Source organism: Mobula birostris, chromosome 31 (genome assembly GCF_030028105.1).
Source record: "Mobula birostris isolate sMobBir1 chromosome 31, sMobBir1.hap1, whole genome shotgun sequence".
Classification (NCBI taxonomy): Eukaryota; Metazoa; Chordata; class Chondrichthyes; order Myliobatiformes; family Myliobatidae; genus Mobula; species Mobula birostris.
Window position 1 is genome coordinate 14,683,528 of NC_092400.1, and position 22,392 is coordinate 14,705,919.

General features: G+C 36.9%; 1 protein-coding gene across 3 annotated transcripts in view; it reads right to left on the reverse strand.

The window, feature by feature from the left end:
* The window catches only part of ascc2 (activating signal cointegrator 1 complex subunit 2), a 47,916-nt gene that overhangs the window by 11,127 nt on the left and 14,397 nt on the right, over positions 1 to 22,392 (reverse strand). For 2 of the 3 annotated variants that reach the window (XM_072247873.1, XM_072247874.1), the window contains exons 3-15: positions 22,139 to 22,297; positions 18,118 to 18,288; positions 15,776 to 15,905; positions 15,622 to 15,689; positions 14,977 to 15,087; positions 13,993 to 14,105; positions 12,221 to 12,295; positions 11,726 to 11,833; positions 9,879 to 9,947; positions 9,001 to 9,075; positions 6,340 to 6,529; positions 5,479 to 5,684; positions 2,054 to 2,173 (exon numbers count right to left, since the gene is read on the reverse strand). In XM_072247873.1, the coding sequence (XP_072103974.1) occupies positions 2,054 to 2,173; positions 5,479 to 5,684; positions 6,340 to 6,529; positions 9,001 to 9,075; positions 9,879 to 9,947; positions 11,726 to 11,833; positions 12,221 to 12,295; positions 13,993 to 14,105; positions 14,977 to 15,087; positions 15,622 to 15,689; positions 15,776 to 15,905; positions 18,118 to 18,288; positions 22,139 to 22,297 (1,595 nt within the window). The remainder of the gene's footprint in view (positions 1 to 2,053; positions 2,174 to 5,478; positions 5,685 to 6,339; positions 6,530 to 9,000; positions 9,076 to 9,878; positions 9,948 to 11,725; positions 11,834 to 12,220; positions 12,296 to 13,992; positions 14,106 to 14,976; positions 15,088 to 15,621; positions 15,690 to 15,775; positions 15,906 to 18,117; positions 18,289 to 22,138; positions 22,298 to 22,392) is intronic. The other variant, XM_072247875.1, reaches the window with a different exon arrangement.

Here is a 22,392-nt window from a genome sequence, read left to right on the forward strand (position 1 = left end):
AGTTACTTCAGAACTCTCAGAACCACAGTAGAAGCAAATCATTTTTGATCCCAAGGTACTGTCTAAGGAGCATCTCAATCCCATTTACAACTTCAAACACTGCTCTCAAATACCTCCATTTTATCTGCTCTTAGGATAATAATCTGGCTTCTCTAAGATCATTCGTCCCAGGACAATTCTAGCAAATGTACTCTACACATTCTTTGACTCCTTTCCTACTGTCTGATGCTCAGAATTGAACATCATAATAATAAAAATAGTCCAGTTGAATCTTAACCAGTGAATGTCAAGGGAATTTTGCAATTCACTAGCTTTTGGTCTCCACAGCTCAGTTTTTAAATTATATGCCTAGGGCTCAGGAACTATATAAACGGAAATGGAAGGGGCTTTGTTCTCTTTAAATTGTAGAAAAAGCAAGCACCACTGATTTAAATGTAATTAATAGGATGGCCACAGGCAAGAGAAGCAATAGATTTATTTTCTATGCAGAGGATATATTGAGCACGCCATCTTAAAGAGTGTAGGGGAAAAAACTCTCACCACATTTTACCAAGTTATTAGATAAGAACTGTCACCTGTTGTATCATCTAGTGCAGTAAAGGTTGGGTAGCTCTTCTTCAATTAGTATAAGTCTGCTATGATTTTATATGCCTTCTTTAAAACAATTTTTTTTTATTTGCTTAGTCGGCTTCTTTCAAAACTGAAGATACAGCCCAGATCTCTTGATTCCTGCTCCCACTTCCAAAATATATCATGTGGTTAATATTTGCTTCCACATCTTTCCTAACAAAATGCATGTGCTTCATTTCATTAAGATGGATCTGCCATTTATGTCCCCATTTCACCAGCTTATGATTTCCTGCTATTGTTATTGTTTCCTGCATTAAGTTTTGTCATCTTTAAAATTACACTCTATATTCTCTGCCAAGACATAATGTCATCAGAACGAACAGCAGTACTAAAATCAACTCTAATAGAAGAGGCAGATAACATCTTATAATTCTCTGTAAACTGAAAAATAACAATTTCACATATTGGGTGCTGTTTTCCATCTCTTAACAAGTTTTGTATCTATAAATAAAACCAATAACAGTTATTTCAGTTATCCGACAGTTCTAATGAGTCCCTTAGCATAGAATACTACAACAAGTTAGTTTGTGTAGCTTTAGTTTAATTGAAAATGAGAAAATAGTCAATTAAACTAAAGTTTTTAATTTTGCATTATGTCAGAGATTGTAAAGATGAATACGTTTTGTAGACACTATGGTAATAATCTGCTCTTACATTTAGGATGATTGCAAATGGTTAAGATAAAGGGCAGAGTCTGATATGACCTCTCACTGATGAGACCAATTTCCATTACAAGATATCCAGAGTTCCATATTTCAAAAAAATTGAAAAACATGTAGTTTGTACAATACACAATAGAAAACAATGTCTGTAATGAAGAATAAAACTTCCATAGTGATTTTCAGCTCTCAATTCTTCCCCCCCAAAGATGTGATTCTTTATTGATCAATCTTGATTCTATCGATAAGATTAATGATCATAAGAGCAAACTGAGAAGAGAGAGCATACATGTTGTAATTGTAATCAATATTGCTTCAGTACTGTGGTGAGGGCAGAAACCTGACTGGAGAGAGTCAAGTAAAAATCTCAGGCAAGATATGCATGAATTTAGGGAACTACAACTTATTCAAGTGCTTTTGAGAGAAATGAAAAGTTTTGCATTGAATCACAAATACATTCCCTCACCAACCCACATTTCCTGATGACAGTGGTTTGTAAACTGATTACCCAGAATACTGTAGCTGAGATTTCATTTTCCCAAAAATAAGTTGCACAATTAAACCTGGGAAGTATATGGTCTTTAATTGACCTCTGAGTTACAAGGACAATGGCATTTTTTTTTTACTGTAGAATATATTTTGTTGGCTTACCTTAAAGCTCTAAATAAAAGAACAAAGATTCAGAATAAATCATAAAGATTTAGTCCAACATATCTACAATAACTATTAAAGGGTCAAATTTTGATTTGGAATGTCAAACTTACTTCTTGCCTTTCCAGATTTTGCTCTGGTCTACAGTATTTCTAGTGTAAACATCAAACTCATCATAGTCAAAAACATTTCGTCTGGTTGACAGAATTGATTCCTGGTTCTGATTCACCTGCCTAATGAACACAAAAATCATACTTGTTAGACTTTGTTTCATGGAGTATTGCAAATTACACTTCACATTACTAAACATTTCAAGAACATATTCCTAAACCGGTATTTGATTTTAGACTGTATGTAGACCAATTAAATGCAGGATTATGAGATTTAAATATTCAATGCTAAACTGAAAGATGAAGTGGAAAATCAAGTTTTTTCAGAATATATAGTGTGTGTGTGTGTTTGTTATGTATGTGTATACATATATGTACACACACATACACACACAGAGTCTGAAAATTTGTTATTGAGCCATTCCAATTACTTTCAAGAGATTCCAGGAAAATGTTGTGTAAGGGGAAAAGAAGAATGAACTTTATATGAAGCCAACCTGCAATTAGTCTTTCAATTGGCCAGGATTATCCCATTTAAAGAGTCAGCACAAAATGACCCAGTGAAAACTTCACAAAATATTTTATTTCTCAGAGAATAGTTGGTTAAGGGGAAACAAAGAATAATCCCATTTAAAAACAATAGTGATACCATGCCACAGAATTTATCAGAGGCATTGCTGTAAGTTGACCTGAATATGTCAACTTGTTTTTGTTACATGGTCATAGAATGATAGGCAAAAAAAATTAACATTTTTTATTAATGAACATATTCCATTACCTGTAAACTTAAAATGATACCCTTTACAATTTTGAATCTTAAACATAAAATGGCATTAATTGATGAAATCTGAACAGCTACCTATGCTGGTCAGTTCTTACCAGTGAACACATGACCAAACTTAATTCAAAACAGGTATCGTGAACATTAACTGAATATGATTTAGAAAAGGCTATGCATCATTTCTTGCAAGCTTAAACATGGGCATGAATAACACCACTGAGGCATTGTGATTCAGGGAATATATTGAACCAACAATTTTGATTTGCACAATTCCTAATCTTCCCATTGTGATTTGCTATTATTTTAACTTGTTTTGAGTTAACAAAATCAGAAGTGAAATATAAACAGTAGAAATTCCACAGTAACTCTTGCAAATATTTTAGGTATAAGTGAACCAAACAAATAGCTAACTAAATAAAGTGGTAATTAGACATATTTAAACTGACGACATAGGGAAAAAAACTCTGCAATCACATTAACTCCATTAGCTGTACTAAATGGATCATAAAAGTGACAAATTCAAACTGTACAAATTTTATTGTTTGATTGTGATAAACCCTGGATTCTGGATACATTTGGAGAATCCTAATTGCAACAAAGACAACTGAACACATCAACTAACATATTCAGAAACCACTGTGAACAACATCATCAAAGATTCCAGTTTTAGATTCCTGCTAGAAAATTAATCATGCCCAAGGGAAAAATTTAACAGCTGGAAACATATTTTACCATAAATATGTAATCAGATAACGTAATAAAATTTAGCTTGATTTCAAAATAATTACATCTTGAAATTAAGAATGAAGATGGATGCAATATTCTCTAAACAAATCATATTTCTTACTCATTCCTTCATGGAATAAATTAATCAAAACTTAACAATGCTACCATTTCATGTTTTCACAATGGTACTTTACAGCTTTTGTAAGCACTTTATTTAAATGTTCTTTGGATACTTATTTCCCAGTAAACCTAAGTTTTGATTTTAAATTGGGAAGCCAAGTCAAATGGAAAACCTAAAACTACAATGAAAGACTTCTTTTTGAGAGTATGAACTGAAGAAGTAGAAAATTTTACAAGTATTAAACTTCATGATTTAGCATGCCAATTAGGTTTTCACCTGCAAAACTGCACCCTCTCGCTAATAAGCTACCACCAAACTGTACTTTCATCAGGAAATTCTTTGGTACCTCACTTTGCGTAGAGGATGCATTCCCAGGAAAATAAACGCTAATGGAATAAATACTAAGGTGAGTTATTATAGCATTATATTCACAGAGGAATGTATTACTAATGGCATTGCTGCACTGGCACTCTGGTGTGACCTCCGAACTAACCTCTTCCTTGTACCAGGAACCTTCTAAGAAACTAGGTCACTCTGCTCTTTCTTCAACTTGTGCTTTGTTGTGGAGAGAATCTATTGTGAATCTACCAATGATTTGTCCCACTACTTGCTGTGGAGCGGCTGCCTGCAAGGGCTGGTGTTGGTCAGGCTTGGAGGAGCTGTGTGGCTGATCAGCACTGAGGTGAGGGGCTAAGCTCTGGCCTGTGGCAGGCATGATGACTGCAACCCTGCAGTCATTTGGGACTCACACCATGTGTTGAAATTACTATAGACTGCAATCTCTGGGACAAGAAGAGTAGTTCAGCCAAAGAAAGACAGAGGGCCAACAGTTTCCATTAGATTCATCTGGAGGTGACAAGGGAAAATGTGCCATTGCTTATTCCCAATAATGGCATGTACCTATTGTGAAGGCCATCACTTGGCTTTAAGACGCAGATCAAAGCATGGAGCCACAATACTTCTCACTACAGCTCACCCCACACCAGACCTCACAGGCAGTCTTGTCAGATCAAATCAATGATTCAATGCCGGGGAGCACCAGTGGAGGCCGCTGATCTTTTGACAGGATTTTGGTTCAGTAGCACAAAGGAGGGAGTCTCATTTGTAAGGCCAGTGATGCTGTGGGATGGAACTGGACTCTCTCACAGTGGTGTCTGAAAAGAGGATGCTGTCCAAGTTGCATGCCATCTTGGACAATGTCTCCCATCCACTACATAATGTACTGGTTGGGCACAGGAGTACATTCAGCCAGAGATTCATTCCACCGAGATGCAACACTGAGCATCATAGGAAGTCATTCCTGTCTGTGGCCATCAAACTTTACAACTCCTCCCTTGGAGGGTCAGACACCCTGTGTCAATAGACTGGTCCTGGACTTATTTCCTGGCATAATTTACATATTATTATTTAATTATTCATGGTTTTATATTGCTATATTTATACTCCATTCTTGGTTGGTGCAACTGTAACGAAACCCAATTTCCCTCGGGATCAATAAAGTATGACTATGACTGTATCATGTCCCATGTATTGCATAGTGCACAGGCTAACATGATGTCTTTTTCTTAAAGTATTGGTGTTTTCAGATTCCAGGATCAAGGGCACAATATCTGTCGAGCGTCAGTCACTGAGTGGAATGTACAAAACCTATGGCATGTCCAGAAAAACTCAGAATAATTTAAAGATCCTTGATACCAAAGAATATTCAAAATTATAATTAGACAAGAGTTCTTACTTAATTCAAGGACTGTCCTATGCCAGCAAAACTTCAATTTAGAATAGCTAATCTTAATTTATTACCTTGGAAGAGATTGATCTACTTTTTGAAGTGAAGGTGAAATTTTATTTTCAAGGATATTATTGATAACTTTTTCTGTGTCATAATTGTATTCCTCCAAGCATTCAAGGATGAAGCCTTCTCCAAGATGTGGTAAAATGTCTTTCACTTGAGAAACTAAAGATTCCAGCTCTACTCCTGTTACCTTTGCTGCAGCTGCACCTTCACACTATATGTCAAAACAGGAATTTAAAAAAAAACATTTACAATTAATTCTAAAAGTTACTCATTTTATATCTCAATCTAAACTACAGTGAACATTAATTAAAGTCAAACTAAATAAAATTTACTGGCACCTAATGTCACTGAAATTAAAATTAAAATCAATATTTACTCTTATTAAAATTCAAATATTATTAAAACATATTTTCTGTATGTACCATGTCAATTCACATTATAAATTCTTATAGCCAAATTTATAATAGGAAATAGCTGCATAAACTTGTAATTACACTCCCCAGACAACACAGGCAGGGGGTGCAATTACAGCAGCAGTCATCCTTTGTTCTTCCAAGAAGGAAATTGTAAAAACTGGAGAAGGGAATATCTGTCAAATAACAACAGTAATATTAACCAAAAACATGTGAGAATATCCAGCAATTCTAACTGCTGTGCAAAAGTATGTCCATGCTTTAAAAATATTCCATCCATATCTTTGTGAATGAATACCAACTTCAGAATTGTACTAAGTTTCCCTTCTCAACTAATCCTCAATTCCTAAACTATATCGGGCCTGTTACATACCTTCCAAATGTAGCACATGTGTCTCCAAATAAATTCATACAGCCATTGGGAATGCGAACTAAAGTGACTCTCGTACTCACATTGTCATCATTTTCATGTTCTGGCTGTTTAAGGACTTGGTCCACTTCACCGTTTACAGCTGAAGCCTGAGAGACACCAGATGCACTTGAAATATGAGAATTTCCTGTGGCAAAGACAGGTTTCTTCCTGCTACAAGCTTCCCAAGCACTGTCAACGGCTTTGATGATGTAAGATGTCCTGGTTTCATCACTGTGATTTTTGTTAAGATGGAAGCAAATCAAAATGCATACTATAGACATCTTAGCATTAAAAACTTTCCATGGATTTAGAACACAAACAGTAATAGCTAAATTAAATACTGTAAACTTAAAATCAACTTTCCCCAACTTTTTGTTAAATACCCATCTCTACATCTACATCTCAGCAGTGGAAACATCTTGCACAACCTCTCATGGTCCTGAACACATCCTACACAATCAGGAAAGCTCAGGAACACCTCTACTTTCCGAGGAGGCTGAATATGCAGATCTACACTCACATCATTCTAAGCTGCACAGTAGAGAGCACCATAACATGCTGTACCACTGCATGGTACAGAAAATGCATTGTGGCAGATCGGACGACACTCCAACGGGTAGTCAAAACTGCCCAACACATCATCGTCACAAGCCTACCTGCCATCAAAGGCAGACTGGTACTGAAAGGTACCAGTGGGCCAGTAACATCATAAAGGATCCCACCCATCCTGCTCATGGACTGTTCGTTCCACTCCCATCGGGGAGCAGACTACATAGCATCTACATGAGGACCACCAGACTCAAAAACAGTTAACTTTCCCCAAACAGCAAAGCTGATCAACAGCTCAACCCACTAACCACTTATTGTTCTTTTTTTGTGCTGCATTGGATCCAGAGTAACAACTACAGTGGATTCTGGTTAATTCGGCCATCAGTTGTCTAATCAGAGCAGCTACTTATTTGGGGTAACTCTTAAAGAACAAAACCTAATCGAGAAAGTAGCCAGGATTTCCTTCGCTTATTTGGCACATGATGTCACTTAATTGGGACAACAGACTGTTGCCGAACAGTTTCTAACTAGCATCAGTTGCGTATACTTGTACAGCCATTAGACACTACTTGTGCTTAGAGCAAATGTTTTTTAAATAGCATCAGTTGCATGCTTGTTTTCAAAAATCTGTGATTTTTTTTGTCACTGATAGTTTGGTGAGAAATAAGTAGTTAGATAATCCCAAACTATTTTGCTTATTCTGGTTTCAAGAATTCAGGCTTGGAGATGCCAGAAACATCTGGAGTGAAAATGAAATGATTGCACTATTTTAACAAGTTAGGAACTACAAAGAATTTGAAGGTATCAACAATCATCTTGAATGTTACAATGAAAAAGAAGATTTTGAGGATTCAATCATTGAAAGCATTATGTGAAGACAGACTATTATCTGCACAAAATGTCTGCACTGATTTTGTTAATTTACAGTCAATCAAAAGAACACAGCAATGTAGTCTGGTGAAATTCCTCTAATAGCTATTAGGAACTAATACACAGTTTTATAGGACTGTATTGGTGGTACTCTAATTTGTTCTGTATTTCTTAATTTATTAAGCAAATGGTTGTTCGTGTTTTTTAATAGTTTTTTTAAACTATTCTATGAAACCTCAGCTAATTGGAGAAGCCGCTTAATTAGACCAAAATGTACTGGTCCCAGTGTGTCCCAGTTAACTGGAATGTACTGTATTTTGTTCATTTGAATACTGAAAATGACATTAAACAATCTTATTTGTTTTTTTTTTGTTGTTAACACAACATTTAGAAAGTCAATTTAGTTTCCTGCACCTCTACCATTAGATACTTAATAGGAATACTCCAAACTACTCCATTAGTACTTACCCCTTACTGAGTGAAGAGGAAGACACAAATTTTATTATAAAAGATATAGAATGTTTTTACCCAAGTCCGTTGTGTATAATTCTAAAAAAAAAACCAAAGAAACAAAAAGTGCATTTTTTTCTTTAAAACCATTTCTTTGCTTCCTACCACAGTGAAAATGCAAGAATGTGAGCATTCAGTCAGATAACATACATTTGCTGGTCTATCACATGGTGGATACTTTGGCAATGAATCAGTTGCATGAGAGCTCAGAAAACTTCTAAAAACTTCAACATATTCCCATTAAGTCTTTTTCAGAGTAAAATTTATCTAGTTGATCACATCAGCTGTTCAGTACAGCTTCAAAATACATTTTTGTTCTCATTTTAACATGATATGGCTTGAAAGAGCTGTATGGATGGCAACAACCTTATGGATTAAAGTACTTGCAAACAAGTGGCTTTTTATCTGTACTTATCAATTACATTTTTCCAACAGATGCTCAGTAAATTTTGCTCAAAACGGTAATGTATGTTAAATCAAAGATGATGACAATTCTCTATTAACTTATGTTAGAAGCATGTAATATTCCACAGCCTTGAATCATCCAGCACCAAATAATTTCACTCATAAATGTGTGGAGAGGAAAAGAATTCAAACTACTCTTCAAAAGCCCCTAAAATTCCAGAGATTATCTTCAACAGTAGATTAGAGTTCACAAAAGAACAGGTTCCTGTGCTGCCAGTTACCATTATTTAAAACCAAAATTGATAAAATACCAATTTTTTCTCCTGCCAGTTGCTACTTCAGCAGCTCAGTTCAGCAGTAAAGGATACAGTGCAGGAAATGCCTGTTGTAGAAGGCTGATATCATCTGCCACTGGAAACTGCTCATCATAGTCTGTCAAAAACCTGTGTAAAGCATTATGAAATTCTTAGTATTAACAGTTAGTCTTTGCAGATGTATAATACTTGCAGATTTATATACTGATTCTCAGAACTGAGAATTTTTCCCTTGCCATTTTTTCGCGGATTTCACGCTATTTATATTATAAATAACTGACCTAAATTATTTCATACACATTGGAATAAGTAATTATAAGAATGTTGATGGCTTCCATAAGCATTTTTTGCAAATATGCTTTCTTTTAAATAAAAAAATAAAATTATTATTTGCAATGTATGCAAATTTCACAATGATGCCAAAATAATTTGGGTCAGTTGTTCATGGCACTGGTTTACTGGTTTGCATATCTGTTATATTTCTTTGAGCTTGCTCTGTCTCACTTGTAGATTTTTATTATTAGCACTGTGATGCAGCCCAGTGGAGAACAGATCAGGTACATACTTCATTACAGCTTAATTATTAATCAACACAGGCACATTAACAGAATAAAACTAATCATGCAACTCCTTCTTCCCTTCTTTCGCCTTCAAACTGGATATATAGCCAATATAGCACATTATTAAATGAAGATGCTAAACAACAAAGTAGCTCCCCAAAGGAGTAGACAAGGTCAACAAAGACCTTCACCAGCAGCCAGTACATTACAATTGACACTACATAAAGGATAGGTTCTCTTTTCTTCACCCTATCTATTAATGCACCTTAAATAACTTCTTTTAAAGCTTTAACATACCAAATTACTTGAAACCTTTGACTGGGAAATGTTTTCTAATGTTGCAAATCTTCTAGAGCTTGACTGCTCACTTACCTTTTTTGGTGTAGTAGAGCAGTAAAGATCTGAAGGAAATCTTCTATAAAAGTCAGACTCTGTTCAGACCTATAAAAGAGATAAGCAAAACTATCAAGGGGCTTAATAAATGATCTAGCATAATAAATTATCGGGAGTGCTTTGCATGGCTCTTTTGTAATAAATTTCCTACAAGTTTTTTTGCACCATATGTTATTACATTTGCAATATTTAAGTACTGTCACTTAGATTATCTAAAGATTAAATTATTTAAAAATGGAATGATTACATAATTGGAGGTGTATTTTTTGAAATTCTGAAGGTTGAAGGGTAATGATACAAGTTTTTAAAGCTTTTAAAGGAGAACTAATAGGACCTGAGACCCAGATATTAACATGAAGTTTATATTTGAGGTTTTTTCACAGAAAATAGAAATCCTTAATTAAAAAAGAGAGTCTCTTGGAGTACAAATTTAATTAGAATATACCCAATTATCTATTTACTTTTACAATTGTTCCAGAAGCTCAAAATAAAGAATTTAATCGCTTATATTCAATTGATGCCACTATATTTATGCAATCATGTTTGGTTTAGTCTGCCTGCAACAGAAGCTGCATTTTAAAAACAATGGATATTTCAGGCAGTGCACTATGTATACCATTAAACAATTTTAAATTAAAAAAAGTACATCTGATGGGTGACAATAAACTCTGAATGATGATGGGAGGACTTAGTGTATGTTTTATTTACCTTACAATCACTGAGAGAAAGTGAAAAATAAATCCTTTGACCTCCCCACAAGATCTAAGAGAGGTATTCAAAATGTTGGCAGCCACCAAAATTTCTAATATATCAGAACATCCAAATTTCTGACAGATATTCTTAGCATTTCCAATGAAAGCTATTAGATTCTCTTTTTACAATTGAAGTCTGAAAGATCTCATTTGTTGGCAAATATCCCATTTTGAAGGTCATGAATAGAGTATAGAAGCGCAACAGTCAAGTCTACTAGCAACACATCATGTGGGAAAAAGCACTTCAACATTTGAAGCAATCCTTATATTTCCATTCAAACATTAATGAAAACATTACAAAGAAGTGGTGACAGTTAACGATACTGCCGCACTGCCCTTTTAATAAAGGCTGGTTCAGTGATTCTTTATACTGAGTACACATCCAATGGAAAATGTAATAATTAGCTACGTACACTTACGTTCCTAGTTTCCTCATGAAGACAATTCAATCAAATGTTTTATGAAGAGGAACTAAAATAATGCAAGTTAGTTTCTTTTGGGCATGACTGACATTCCCACAAAATCACTAACAACACAAGACATTGTTCAGCAATAAAATTCAATGAATTAACTTCTGATTATTTGTTGTCATTCTTAAATCTGAGGTGTATGTGGAATGATCTTCTTGAGGCGTGAAAGTAATTTATGTTTAGCAAGTTTTCAGATTGTTATCTTATCTGGATGGAAATCATTACAGAACTATATACAAATTCTGTAGTTATGTCTCAGTAAACCAACAAACATTTGGCACTTAACCATGAGAGATAATTAGCAAATAAATGGCCCTGACCACCATCTAGTAAGCCTTGTTGAAAGATGGATTTGTATGGACATTAGATAAAATACAATTGGACTGAGTTGTGGTGTTCTCTCAATTAAAAATTGCTACACACATATGAGTGAAGTTGAGGATACCCTACAGTATTTATTATACTTAGCTCTAAATACAAAAATATTTTGTTAAGGTATTCTCCAACATCTTTCAAATTAAAAAGCATACTTGCCAGTACAGTGGCAATGGATAGCCTAACAAAGCTTTTAAAAATATACAAAACTAGTTTGCTCCTTCCTTACCCATTTTCTAATATAGGTTGAAGGCACATGTAATTAATGATCTGATGAAAAGTTTCAATAATTTTCTTCCTTGAGTGTGAGAGTCGCCTCCACAAGTCATTCTGCACACTGAAAAGATAAATTTCAAATATTAATACTTTGTATGGATGAGTGGGGAGTGAAAGGAATGGGAAGGGTGCACAGCAAGACATAAAAACCACATGACCCTGTGTCAGTATATACACAATAAATCCTGACTTCTGTAATCCAACTAAAGTGGATATTTCAGCAACGGTGAGAAGAAAATAAACAGAACTTACAGCTTGCTGCTATAAAATATGGCATTTCTAAGTTAATTTCTCACTGAATTTCATAAAAATCAGAGCATTAGGGAAATACCAATCCTCCCTCAGAAGGCTGGAGGAGAACACTGGCTTAATAAAGTTGAGATAAACAGTAAGAAGAGGTTAAGATCTAAACTCAAGATATCTCAAAACCATCATTGAATAAACATACCTAGCTGCTTCAAATTGCCTCTTTTTAATCGTGTTTTCTAATTCAGGGATAATTAGTTCATAAAATGAGGTCAATCTGCAAGAAACAGAATTGTCAAAAATACATATTAAAATATAATAATTCTTTATTATGTCACTTTGGGTAAAACCCAATTACTTAGACTTATGTGGCAAATCAAGTTCAAGTTTAATTGTCAATTTTACATATGAATACAGCCAAATAAAACAGAGTTCCTCTGGGTCCAAGTTACAAGACACAGTACCATACGGTGCATATAATAATGACAGCAGAGAAACATAGCTAGAGAGAAAAAAAATATTAAAAATATATGTATAGCCCAGGCCCCTAAGTGTTATGGTCTGTAGATGTTGTAGTGGATGGATGCTGTTCTGGAGCCATATTTCTGCAAGAACAAGTCCGCAGCAGTTCCTCATCTTACGCAAGTGCAGCCACAGACAAACGTAATCCAGCTCGCCTTCCACCAGCAAACACTGGAGAGAAGCACTGTTGAGAGGAGCTAGCCCCCAGCCCAATATGGAATCCAGCATGGTCCATGAATGGTGGGAAGGGTAGAAGCAAATGGGAAGGTGGTTATTTACTTGTTGAGATACAGTGCCGATTAGGCCCTTCCAGCCCTTCAAACCACTCTGTCCAGCAATCCCCCATTTTAATCTGAGCCTAATTATGGGACAATTTACAATGACCAATTAACCCTACCAACTAGTACATCCGTGGACTGTGGGAGAAAACCAGAGCACCCAGAGGAAACCCGCGCGGTCACAGAGAGAATGTACAAACTCCTTATAGGCAGCAGCAGGTATTGAACCCAGGTCACGTGTACTGTAAAGCGCTGTGCTAACCACTACGCTATCGTGGCGTCCCAAATTTGCATGGGAAGGTCCCACAAAAAGAGGAATGGGTGTTATTAGAAATGGAAGGGAAAAACAAGAAGACACCAAGAGATCTATCCTTTTGAAAGGAAAGGGAATGGCGTAACAGGTGATCACACCTCAATGATGGGAATTATAGATATTCACTGCATGGAAATTCATCCCACATGGACCTTCTCTCTTCGCCCCCCCCTTCCATCAGGAAGAAGATGCGAAAAGTCTGAAAGCACATACCACCAGGCTCAAGGACTGCTTGGCCTCTCAACCTCACAATCTATCACATCATAGCCTTGCATCTGATGTCTGCCTGAATTTCACTTTCTCTTTAACTGTAACACAAACTATTAAGGGACTTAATAAATTATCAAGAAAACAAAATTATTCACGTGACAATACTAAGCCGATTTACCAATTTATTATCTAGTAGATGGTGAGATGGAAAGCAACGACAAGCTGAACCCTAACTTGGGTTTGAGTGAGAGGAGACAGACATGGTTGAGAGCACTGTCAACTTGGTGGGAGCTACTTTTATGGAGCATGGAAGACATCTCAAAAGCAAATGTGTCGGTAATGTGGTCTTCCAAGCAGAAACAATCAAGATGAAGTAAAGAGAAATAGAGTCCTTATAGAAAGCAGGGTGGGAGGAGGCACAACACCTCATGATATTAGCAGTAATTCTAAAACCTTTGTTACCTAACAGCAACACCATTAGTATTATTTTTCTCTCTTTTGATCTACACTACCACAGATATTTTCTTCATCTTTTCCAAAATCTGATGAAAGATCATTAACTTGTAACACCAGTTCTGCAAATGTTGTCCAGTTCAGTGGATATTTGCTTTATTTTTTGCTTTATTGCAGACTTGCTTTATACTTTCATACCTTTGTATAAAGTCATGCTTTTGGAACGTCCTACTAGCTTCGGGGAAAATGTCCAAGAATGCAAACAACGTAGTGCAGGTATCGCACAGATACAGCAAGACATCCTTGAACTCCTACAGAGCAAAGATTTTATCATGACACTGTTCATAAATGCAATCGGACTTGCATAACACACCAGATAAAAAATATTTTGTCAGAATTACTCAGACCCAAATCTCCTGACACAGAATAAACTTCAGTAGATCAACTTGTGCAGCTTAACTGTAACATACAGTACCATGACTGTAAGAATTCTGCTATTTTACCAATAATTCTAAAGAACAAGTAATCACATGGCTCTCAAATTAAAATTGACACCAGCTCTCATCATATTGCATTAATCACTTAAATGGGAGATCAAGCAGAGGTATAGTATATACTGTAGACGCAGTGATACATGCTAGAAGAAGCAGCATTCATTTTGAAAAATGTTGCATGCTTTGGTCATGAAGTAATGATTAAATGGCAAGATCCAGCGTTGCTTAAATATATTTGTGGACAATTTCCAATACCAATACAAAACAAAATTATAATCATGATAGAACCAATCCCAAATACATTTATCAATAGGTCTATTATTGGTAACAATATGAGTCAGTATTGTGTTCATAAGAACTTATTTAAAAGTGATCATTTTTAAATCATACACAGAAATTAATCACAAGTGACGCTGCTTCTAGAGTCAATAACACAGAATAATGTGTGATTGTTCAAAGAACTAATCAGAGCTAACACATTTTGCTGCAAACTTTGTTTTAAATATCTTAGCTGTTAATTTCACCAAAATATTTTTTACTGCTTAGAGCATATTTATTCTTCTTGGTTAAGATATGAAATACACAGAAGAGATTTTGAAAGATTGTTTTCCATTTACAAAGCTAAAGCTCTATTATGAATACTTTAGCGATTAAAATTATTTTTAAGAATCAACAAAGTGAACAATACCTGAAGAGGCATATCCATGGGTGAGACTTTGGTTTGACCATCAATCTTTTGAGGGCAATTGGAATAATTTTCCAGCCTTAAGCCACACTTCTCACAGATGTTACTGTAAACCTGAAAGAATGAAAAAAAAATCATAAGTGTTACAGATTTCCAAACTCAGTATTTTTTTTTATTTTCACCTTTTCATGCTATCAGGAGTCACATCAGCAACAGCACTAGTCAGGGAAGCCTTGGGTGCTGAAACATTTTCTGGATAGATTCTGGCATTTGTAAGATATATCACAATAATTTCACAACCTTGCTGTGGATTGTGTACTGAGAAAATGAGGTGGAAATAGTTACTTTATTTCATATGTAACGCTTATAGTTGAGAAGTGATATACATGTCTACAGTCAGGGTCAGATTTAAATTCTTCTTCCAGAAAAAAAATGTCAAGTGTTCTCAGTCACTATCAGGATTTTGTATCTATTTTTACACAATTCTCAAATCTATCTGCCGAAACACAAGTTACCTTTAAGGTATTTCAGATATAAATGTTTACAAACAATGATGCTTTTCTAGTAAACTTACAACAACCTATAACAATCTCTACAAAAATTTGTAGTCAATTAAGCCATAGAATAAGCATAAATCAGTTTCAATACCTGGAGGATTGTGGGCACTGTTTCATTCAGATCATTAAAATAATTTGGCTGGTGATTAAAAATATTTCCTGTGGATTAAAAATAAAATCAATTAAAGTCTAAATAATGAAGATCCTCCTTCACAAAAAAAGCTACACATTTCTTTAAGACTAACCAATCATTTTCTTAAGAAGAGCAGTATTTCCTTTTCCAAATATTACGCACAAGTCAAAGATTTTTGGGATGTCGAAGAGAAAGCCGTCATAGATAATTTCTCCAAAAACACTGGGTGTAATGAAGTGTTCCTAATGAAAAAGAAAATAGTTGGAAAACAATTAGATTCATCCAAACCTACATGTACATCTATCAGCCCAAATTAAAAATTAGGGAAACAGCTCTTTAGCTCTGCATATTTTTGACAAATTAATCCGCAAATAGATTCATTAGTGCAATCTTAATTGGCAAAATATAACTGGGATCAAAAACATTTTGTTTTAATTGCAGAATGATTATATTCATTAAGTGTAGTTGAAAGATTCACCCACACAAAGGCAGGCTACAAGTTAGTCGAATTCCTGGCCAATCTGATTGTGCACACATTTCATTTGCATTCCACCACCTTTGCTCATTTTTGACGTGATTGTTTTATTTTAGAAAGCACAGTTAATACACAAGAATCCCCAATGTAAAATGGTATAAACAGTTTTAATACAATTATATATTGGATCCAATTATAGTGAGCAAATAAGCTGCTATTCTATGTCTGTCAGGACTCCTAGTAATATAGAAATAATTAAATCATTATTCAATGCAATAAGGTTTATCAACTAATCTTGATTTTTCGTTTATACAGTATTCAATTATGATAGGTTTCTCAAGAAGACCCATCTCCCATTAGTTAATGAGTTTCCGTTCACCTAGAGAAGAGAGACTCGCTAACAAACAGATCTCTTTAGAGATCTAGAGTTCAGGATACAGAAGTATTCAAAAGGGTCTGTTCACGTGAAAAACTTATGACAGTCTTCCCTGAGGTAAGTAATATCATATTGTAACATCAGAATGAAATATTTTAAATGAAAATCAATCAGCTATTAGGTCTGAGGCTGATCTCTGCTATATTGTTTAAAAAAGATACCATTTGGCTCTTTAAACATGTCATAGTTTAAGTGGACGTCCCCTTCTTATATTTAAGCAATAAACTTTGAAATCCCACTAAGATCAGGAACAATTTGGAAATGCAACTATTTTTTCCTTGAGAAAAACACCCACTTCTAAAATAACCTCTACAAATAAAGTTCTCTACAAATGTAATTGCGAAAGACAAGTTCTGAAGAACAAATAATAGAACTGTATACTGGAGGTGGATTATTTGGAATGTACCTCATAGACTCAGAGTTATACAGATGGAAACAGGCTCTTTGACCCAACCCACCCATGTCACCCAAGGGGGTTATCTAAACTGAGCCCCATATGCCTAGATCTGGCCCATACCCCTCTAACATTTCCTAACCATGTACATCCTAGACTTCGATCTTCTGTAATTTGTTTGTTCACCCTCTGATGTTAGAAATGAATTTCCCACATATTCTTGAATTTAAATAGATTTTGTTTTGTCTCTCTCTCAGAAAATTACATGGTTATGGGAGTAAAGTTAAAGGTACATATTAACTGCACCATGCTGGTCCAGTAGTGACCTTGTGGGGAAACTAGTCCATATCCTGTTTGTAGCTGAATGAAACAAATTTGTAAAGTTATTTATGTACATATCAGAAGGTGAGACAATGTAGTCAGCTGAGGTACAATATGATTGGTGATGATACAATTATTCTCAGATAAAATACAGAGCTGCATGGGCACAGAACTCATCTAAGTTTACTCTAGCAAAGCATACTCAATGTCTTATCAGATCCAGTATCATGAAATGTTTTATTTCACTACCAGAGGCAGAAGCGTATAAATAATAACTTCTGACCAGAATATCTAATATATGCATGCAAAATTGTTAGTTGAAAGAGGTAATCAAATTGATAATTTTGATTTTGAACCTATTTGTCAAATATTATTTTTAATATATTTGATTAAACAGTAATGAAGTAATTTGTAAATCTCCTACTGTCCATGACAATAACTTTATTCAACATACCTATTTATTTATTTATTTATTTATTGAGATAGAGGGTGAAATAGGCCTTTCCAGCCACACCACCTAGCAATTAACTGATTTAATCCAAGCCTAATCACGGGAGAATTTTACAATGACCAATTAACCTACCAACTGGTATGTCTTTGGACTGTGGGAGGAAACCAGAGCACCTGGAGGAAACCCACATGGTCACAGAGAGAATGTACAAACTCCTTACAGGCAGCAGCAGGAATTGAACCCGGGTTGTGAGTACTGCAAAGCGCTGTGCTAACCACGACACTACCACGCCACCCCGCCACCTCACTATTTTAGTTCCGCATTCACTCATTGAAAACTAACATAAAAACATATTTAGAAATAAAATTATGATATACTTTGGACTCTTTGTGGGTGGACATCCTAAGGAAGGTCATAAAGATGTTGCGATGAAGGCGTTTTTGCATTTCTGCTATGGCTGGATTTGAATTTGCCATTTCATCATACTGACGAGGTGTGTAACGCAAGAAAGAGTCCAAAGATTTCTGGAGAGTCTCATCAAAAATAACCTAAAAGTGAGCAAAAAAAGATTACATTACAATAATACTTAAGATATTCAAATTTTACACTTCCTATCCATTTGATACCTCATAAATTCTTTGACCCCAAATTTAAAATAGAAAGTAACCATCCATATACATCACACTAGTTAAACAGTTTTTCCACTGTGTCTTTCATAGCAATGCCCCTCCATGTCAGGATATGATGTGATCGTGTGACAAAGTTTGTGTTTTAAATTGCATAAATTAATCCATTACTCCATCTGTACAGAAATATAGAAGGTAATTCCCAAATACAGTAGATAGTGGTTAATTGGGCCACTGGTTAATCGAGGTAACCACCTACTTGGGACACCTCTCAAAGGACAAAAACTAATTGAGAAAAAAGCCAGGATTCCCTTCATTTATTTGGGACACTATGCAACTCAATTAGGACAGGAGACTGTTGCTGAAGTTTATAACTAGCGTCAGTTAGTTAGACACCATACTGTGCTTAGAGCGAACAGTTTCTCAACAGCATCAGTTAAGTAGGCTTGTGTTCAAAAATCAGTGATTTTTATCACTGATTGATGTTGAGAAAGTAAGACAATTCAGAACCGTTTTGCTCACTGTGGTTTCAAGCATTCAGGCTTGGAGCTGCCAGAAATGGCCAAGAGTGAAAGTGGAACGATTCAAGTGAGGAACTACAAAGAATCAAGTTCAAGTTTAATTGTCCTGCAACCATATGTGAATACAGCTAAACAAAACAGTGTTATTCCAGGGCCAAGGAACAAAACATAGTCATACACAATACAAGGCGCATAGAGCATATATAACAGTAAAAATACAATCACACAAAAAAAAATCCAATTCCCCGAGTCCATGAATGTTGCAGCAGTCTGCAGTTGAACACAATATGGCTTGTCTTCTGCCAAGTGAACACCAGGGAGCAGCATTAACTCCAGCATGAACACAGCACCACACTGCCTCCAACACTCCAATGGAGCGTACCAACTCCAACACCTTTGTCTCTCCTGGGCAGCAGCAAACAGACGTGACTGCAACTCGAGGCCTAGACCTCGCTATGTAAGGGGCCACACAACTCCCCTGCTGTCTGCCAATAAACCAGTTTATGACTGCTTTCACCATTGTAGAGGCCACATTGGAAGCACCAGACACAATAGATGACCCCAGCAAATCACAGATGAAGTGTTGCCTCAAATTGAAGGACTGTTTGGGGTCCTCACTGGAAGTGAGGGAAGAGGTGAACGGGCAGGTGAAGCACTTTGGCTGTTTGCAGGGTTAAAATCCATAAGGGCGATAAGTAGGGAAGGACAAATGGACAAGGGAATCATGGAGGGAGTAATCCATGTGGAAATTTGGGGAAGTAAAGATATGTTTGGTGGCTGGATCCCTTGGAGATGGTGGAAGTTGCAGAGAATGGTGTGTTGGATGCAGAGGCTCATGGGATGGTAAGAATGGCAGGAAGATGGGGTTAGCGCAGACGATCGGAAGAAGAGGTGATGGCAGCATCAATGATGAAGGAAGGGAAACTCCGATCTTTGAAGAAGATCTCTGATGTCCTAGAAAGTAAAGCTGCATCCTGGGAACAGACCTGGACAAGATGAAGGAAATGAGAAAAGGAAATAGCATTTTTACCGGAGACAGGGTGGGAAGAAATATTGTGAAGATAACTGTGTGAATCGGTAGGTTTATAAAAGAATTCAGTCAAGTTTGTCTCCAGAGATGGAGACAGAGAGATCAAGAAATGGGAGAGGAGTGTCAGAAATGGACTATGTGAATTTAAGGGCAGGGTGGAAGTTGGAGGCAAAGTTGGTGAAATTGATGAGCTCAGCATGGACGTGTGAAGCAGCACCAATGCAGTCGTCAATGTAGCGGAGGAAGAGTTGGGGATCATTACCAGGAAAGGCTTGGAACATGTTCTGTTCTACACAGCCAATGAAAAGACAGGTCTAGTTGGGGTCCAAGCGGGTGCCCAAGGCCAACCCTCAAGTCTGGAGAAAGTGGGAGAAGCCGAAGATTAAACTGTTGAGGATGAGAACCAGTTCTATCAGATGGAGGAAGGAGGTGGTGGAGGGGAACTAGTTGGTTGTTTTATTGAGAAAAAAAGCAGAGAACTTTAAGGCCTTCTTGATGGGAGACAGAAGTGTATAGGAACTGGATATCCATGTGAAAATGAGGCAGAAAGCGCTAGGGAACTGAAAGTTAGTGAGGAAACTGAAAGCATGAGAAGTGTTGTGGATATGGTGGGAAGTGACTGAACCAAGGGGGATAGAATGGAGTTGAGGTATGAGGACACGAGTTCAGTGGAATAGCAGCAGGCAAGACAATGGGCCTACCCAGTCAGCCAGGTTTGTGGAAATTGGGGAGGAGGTAGAAGCAAGCAGTGCAGGGTAAGGTGGCTGCAACTGGAAGTTCTCCAGAGATGATGAGGCCAGTCATGGTGTCAGAGATCATTTTCTGATGGTCCGGTGTGGAGTCCTCTTCAAGGGGTAGTTTAAGGATGTGACTAAGAGTTGTCACCTGGCCTCAGAAAGGTAGAGGTCAGTCTGGTACACTACAACAGCACCCCATTTGTCTGTTGATTTGGTGGCAAGGTTAGAATTAGTGCAGAGAGAGTGAAGGGCAGTGAGTTCAAAGAGGGCAACGTTCAAGATTTGAGATTAAAAGATCCAGAGCAGGATGAGAACCTAATCAGGGTGGCCAAGATGAGGAGGAGGGTTGAAGATAGGAGAAGGGATCATCAGTGCTGGGTGTGGAATTCTTGCTAAAGAACTGGGCTTGGAGAAGGAGGTGACAGAAGAAGAGCTCAGTGTCGTGACAGGCCTGGAACTTACCGATGTGCGTGCAGAGAGGGATAAAGGTAAACCATTGCTGAAGACAGAACATTCCACCTCAGAGAAGGGAAGGTCTAGGGAATAGAGAAGACACGGCAAGGATTACAGCTGGGATCGGGGGGGGGGGGGGGGGGAGAGTTGGTGGCCCCGGAAGGAGAGGGGATGGTTGGAGTGGGAGAAAGATGGAGGCTTTGAGGACCCAAGATGTGACAGTGGAGCCTGAGAGACCTGGAGCTGGAGATAATGGTGGGGGAAAGAAAGCACGGGGGCCGAACAACAGCGAGGAAAGTCTCAGGTTGTAAGTGTTAGCAGCTGAGGTCCATGCTGGAGCCAGAGCTAGAGGCCATGCAATTTGCAGTCTGAAGGCATCCAGGGTCTTTGGAACAGGGGTTGGAGACAATTGTGTCACAAGTCTGGAGGCGCCCAGGGTTGTCAGAGCTGAGGTTGGAGTCTGTGAGTTCGGCGGTCTGGGGGCACCCTATTAAATCGGGGTCCAAGTGAGAAGCAGCAGGGACCACTGTCTGGGGACGTCCAGAGTCATTGAAACTGGAGTTGGAGATGGTGGGGTCTGTGGTCTGGAGATGGGCATTCTTCCAATCCTTACTGAACACGAGGAAGGTGGAGAACCGGCAGTTAAAGGTATGGATCCGGTGGATGATGAAATGTCAGAGAGGTCCTGTACTGTAGTGATAGTGCTCTAATTTGTACTGTATTTCATTTAAATACATAAATTGTTACTGAGTTAAGTATTTAACTATTTCCATGTCACTTCAGCTAACTGGGGCATCTGCTTAATTGGGCCAAAATGTACTTGTCTCGATGTGTTCCAAATAACCGGAATCCACTGTAAATGAAACTTCTCTCAAATCAGACTTCAAGAAGTCTAGAGACTTTTTACAAAATATATATCTGTCTATAGCCTTGTTGCCAACCGCCAAAAAAAAATCTTGAGATCTACCACCAGATTTTATAGAACATTTTATCGTGCTTGTATTTTGAAATAGAAAGGAGGACTGTATTACCTGGCACCAAAATTTATCATGAGGAAGAGATAGCAACCATTCAAGATCTTGAGCAATGAAATTTGCACATTCCAGAAATTCTTCCACCAGTGCTGGTATGTCATCTTGAGGTGGAGGCTTATACAACACAAAGTAACATTCTTCTTTCCTGCTTGGGTGCTTTTTTCAAAAGTTAATACACGTATAATGAAAAATCATGAATATATTAATTTTACTAAGCACAAGGCTAACTCATCAGTTTAGTCTTCATTAAT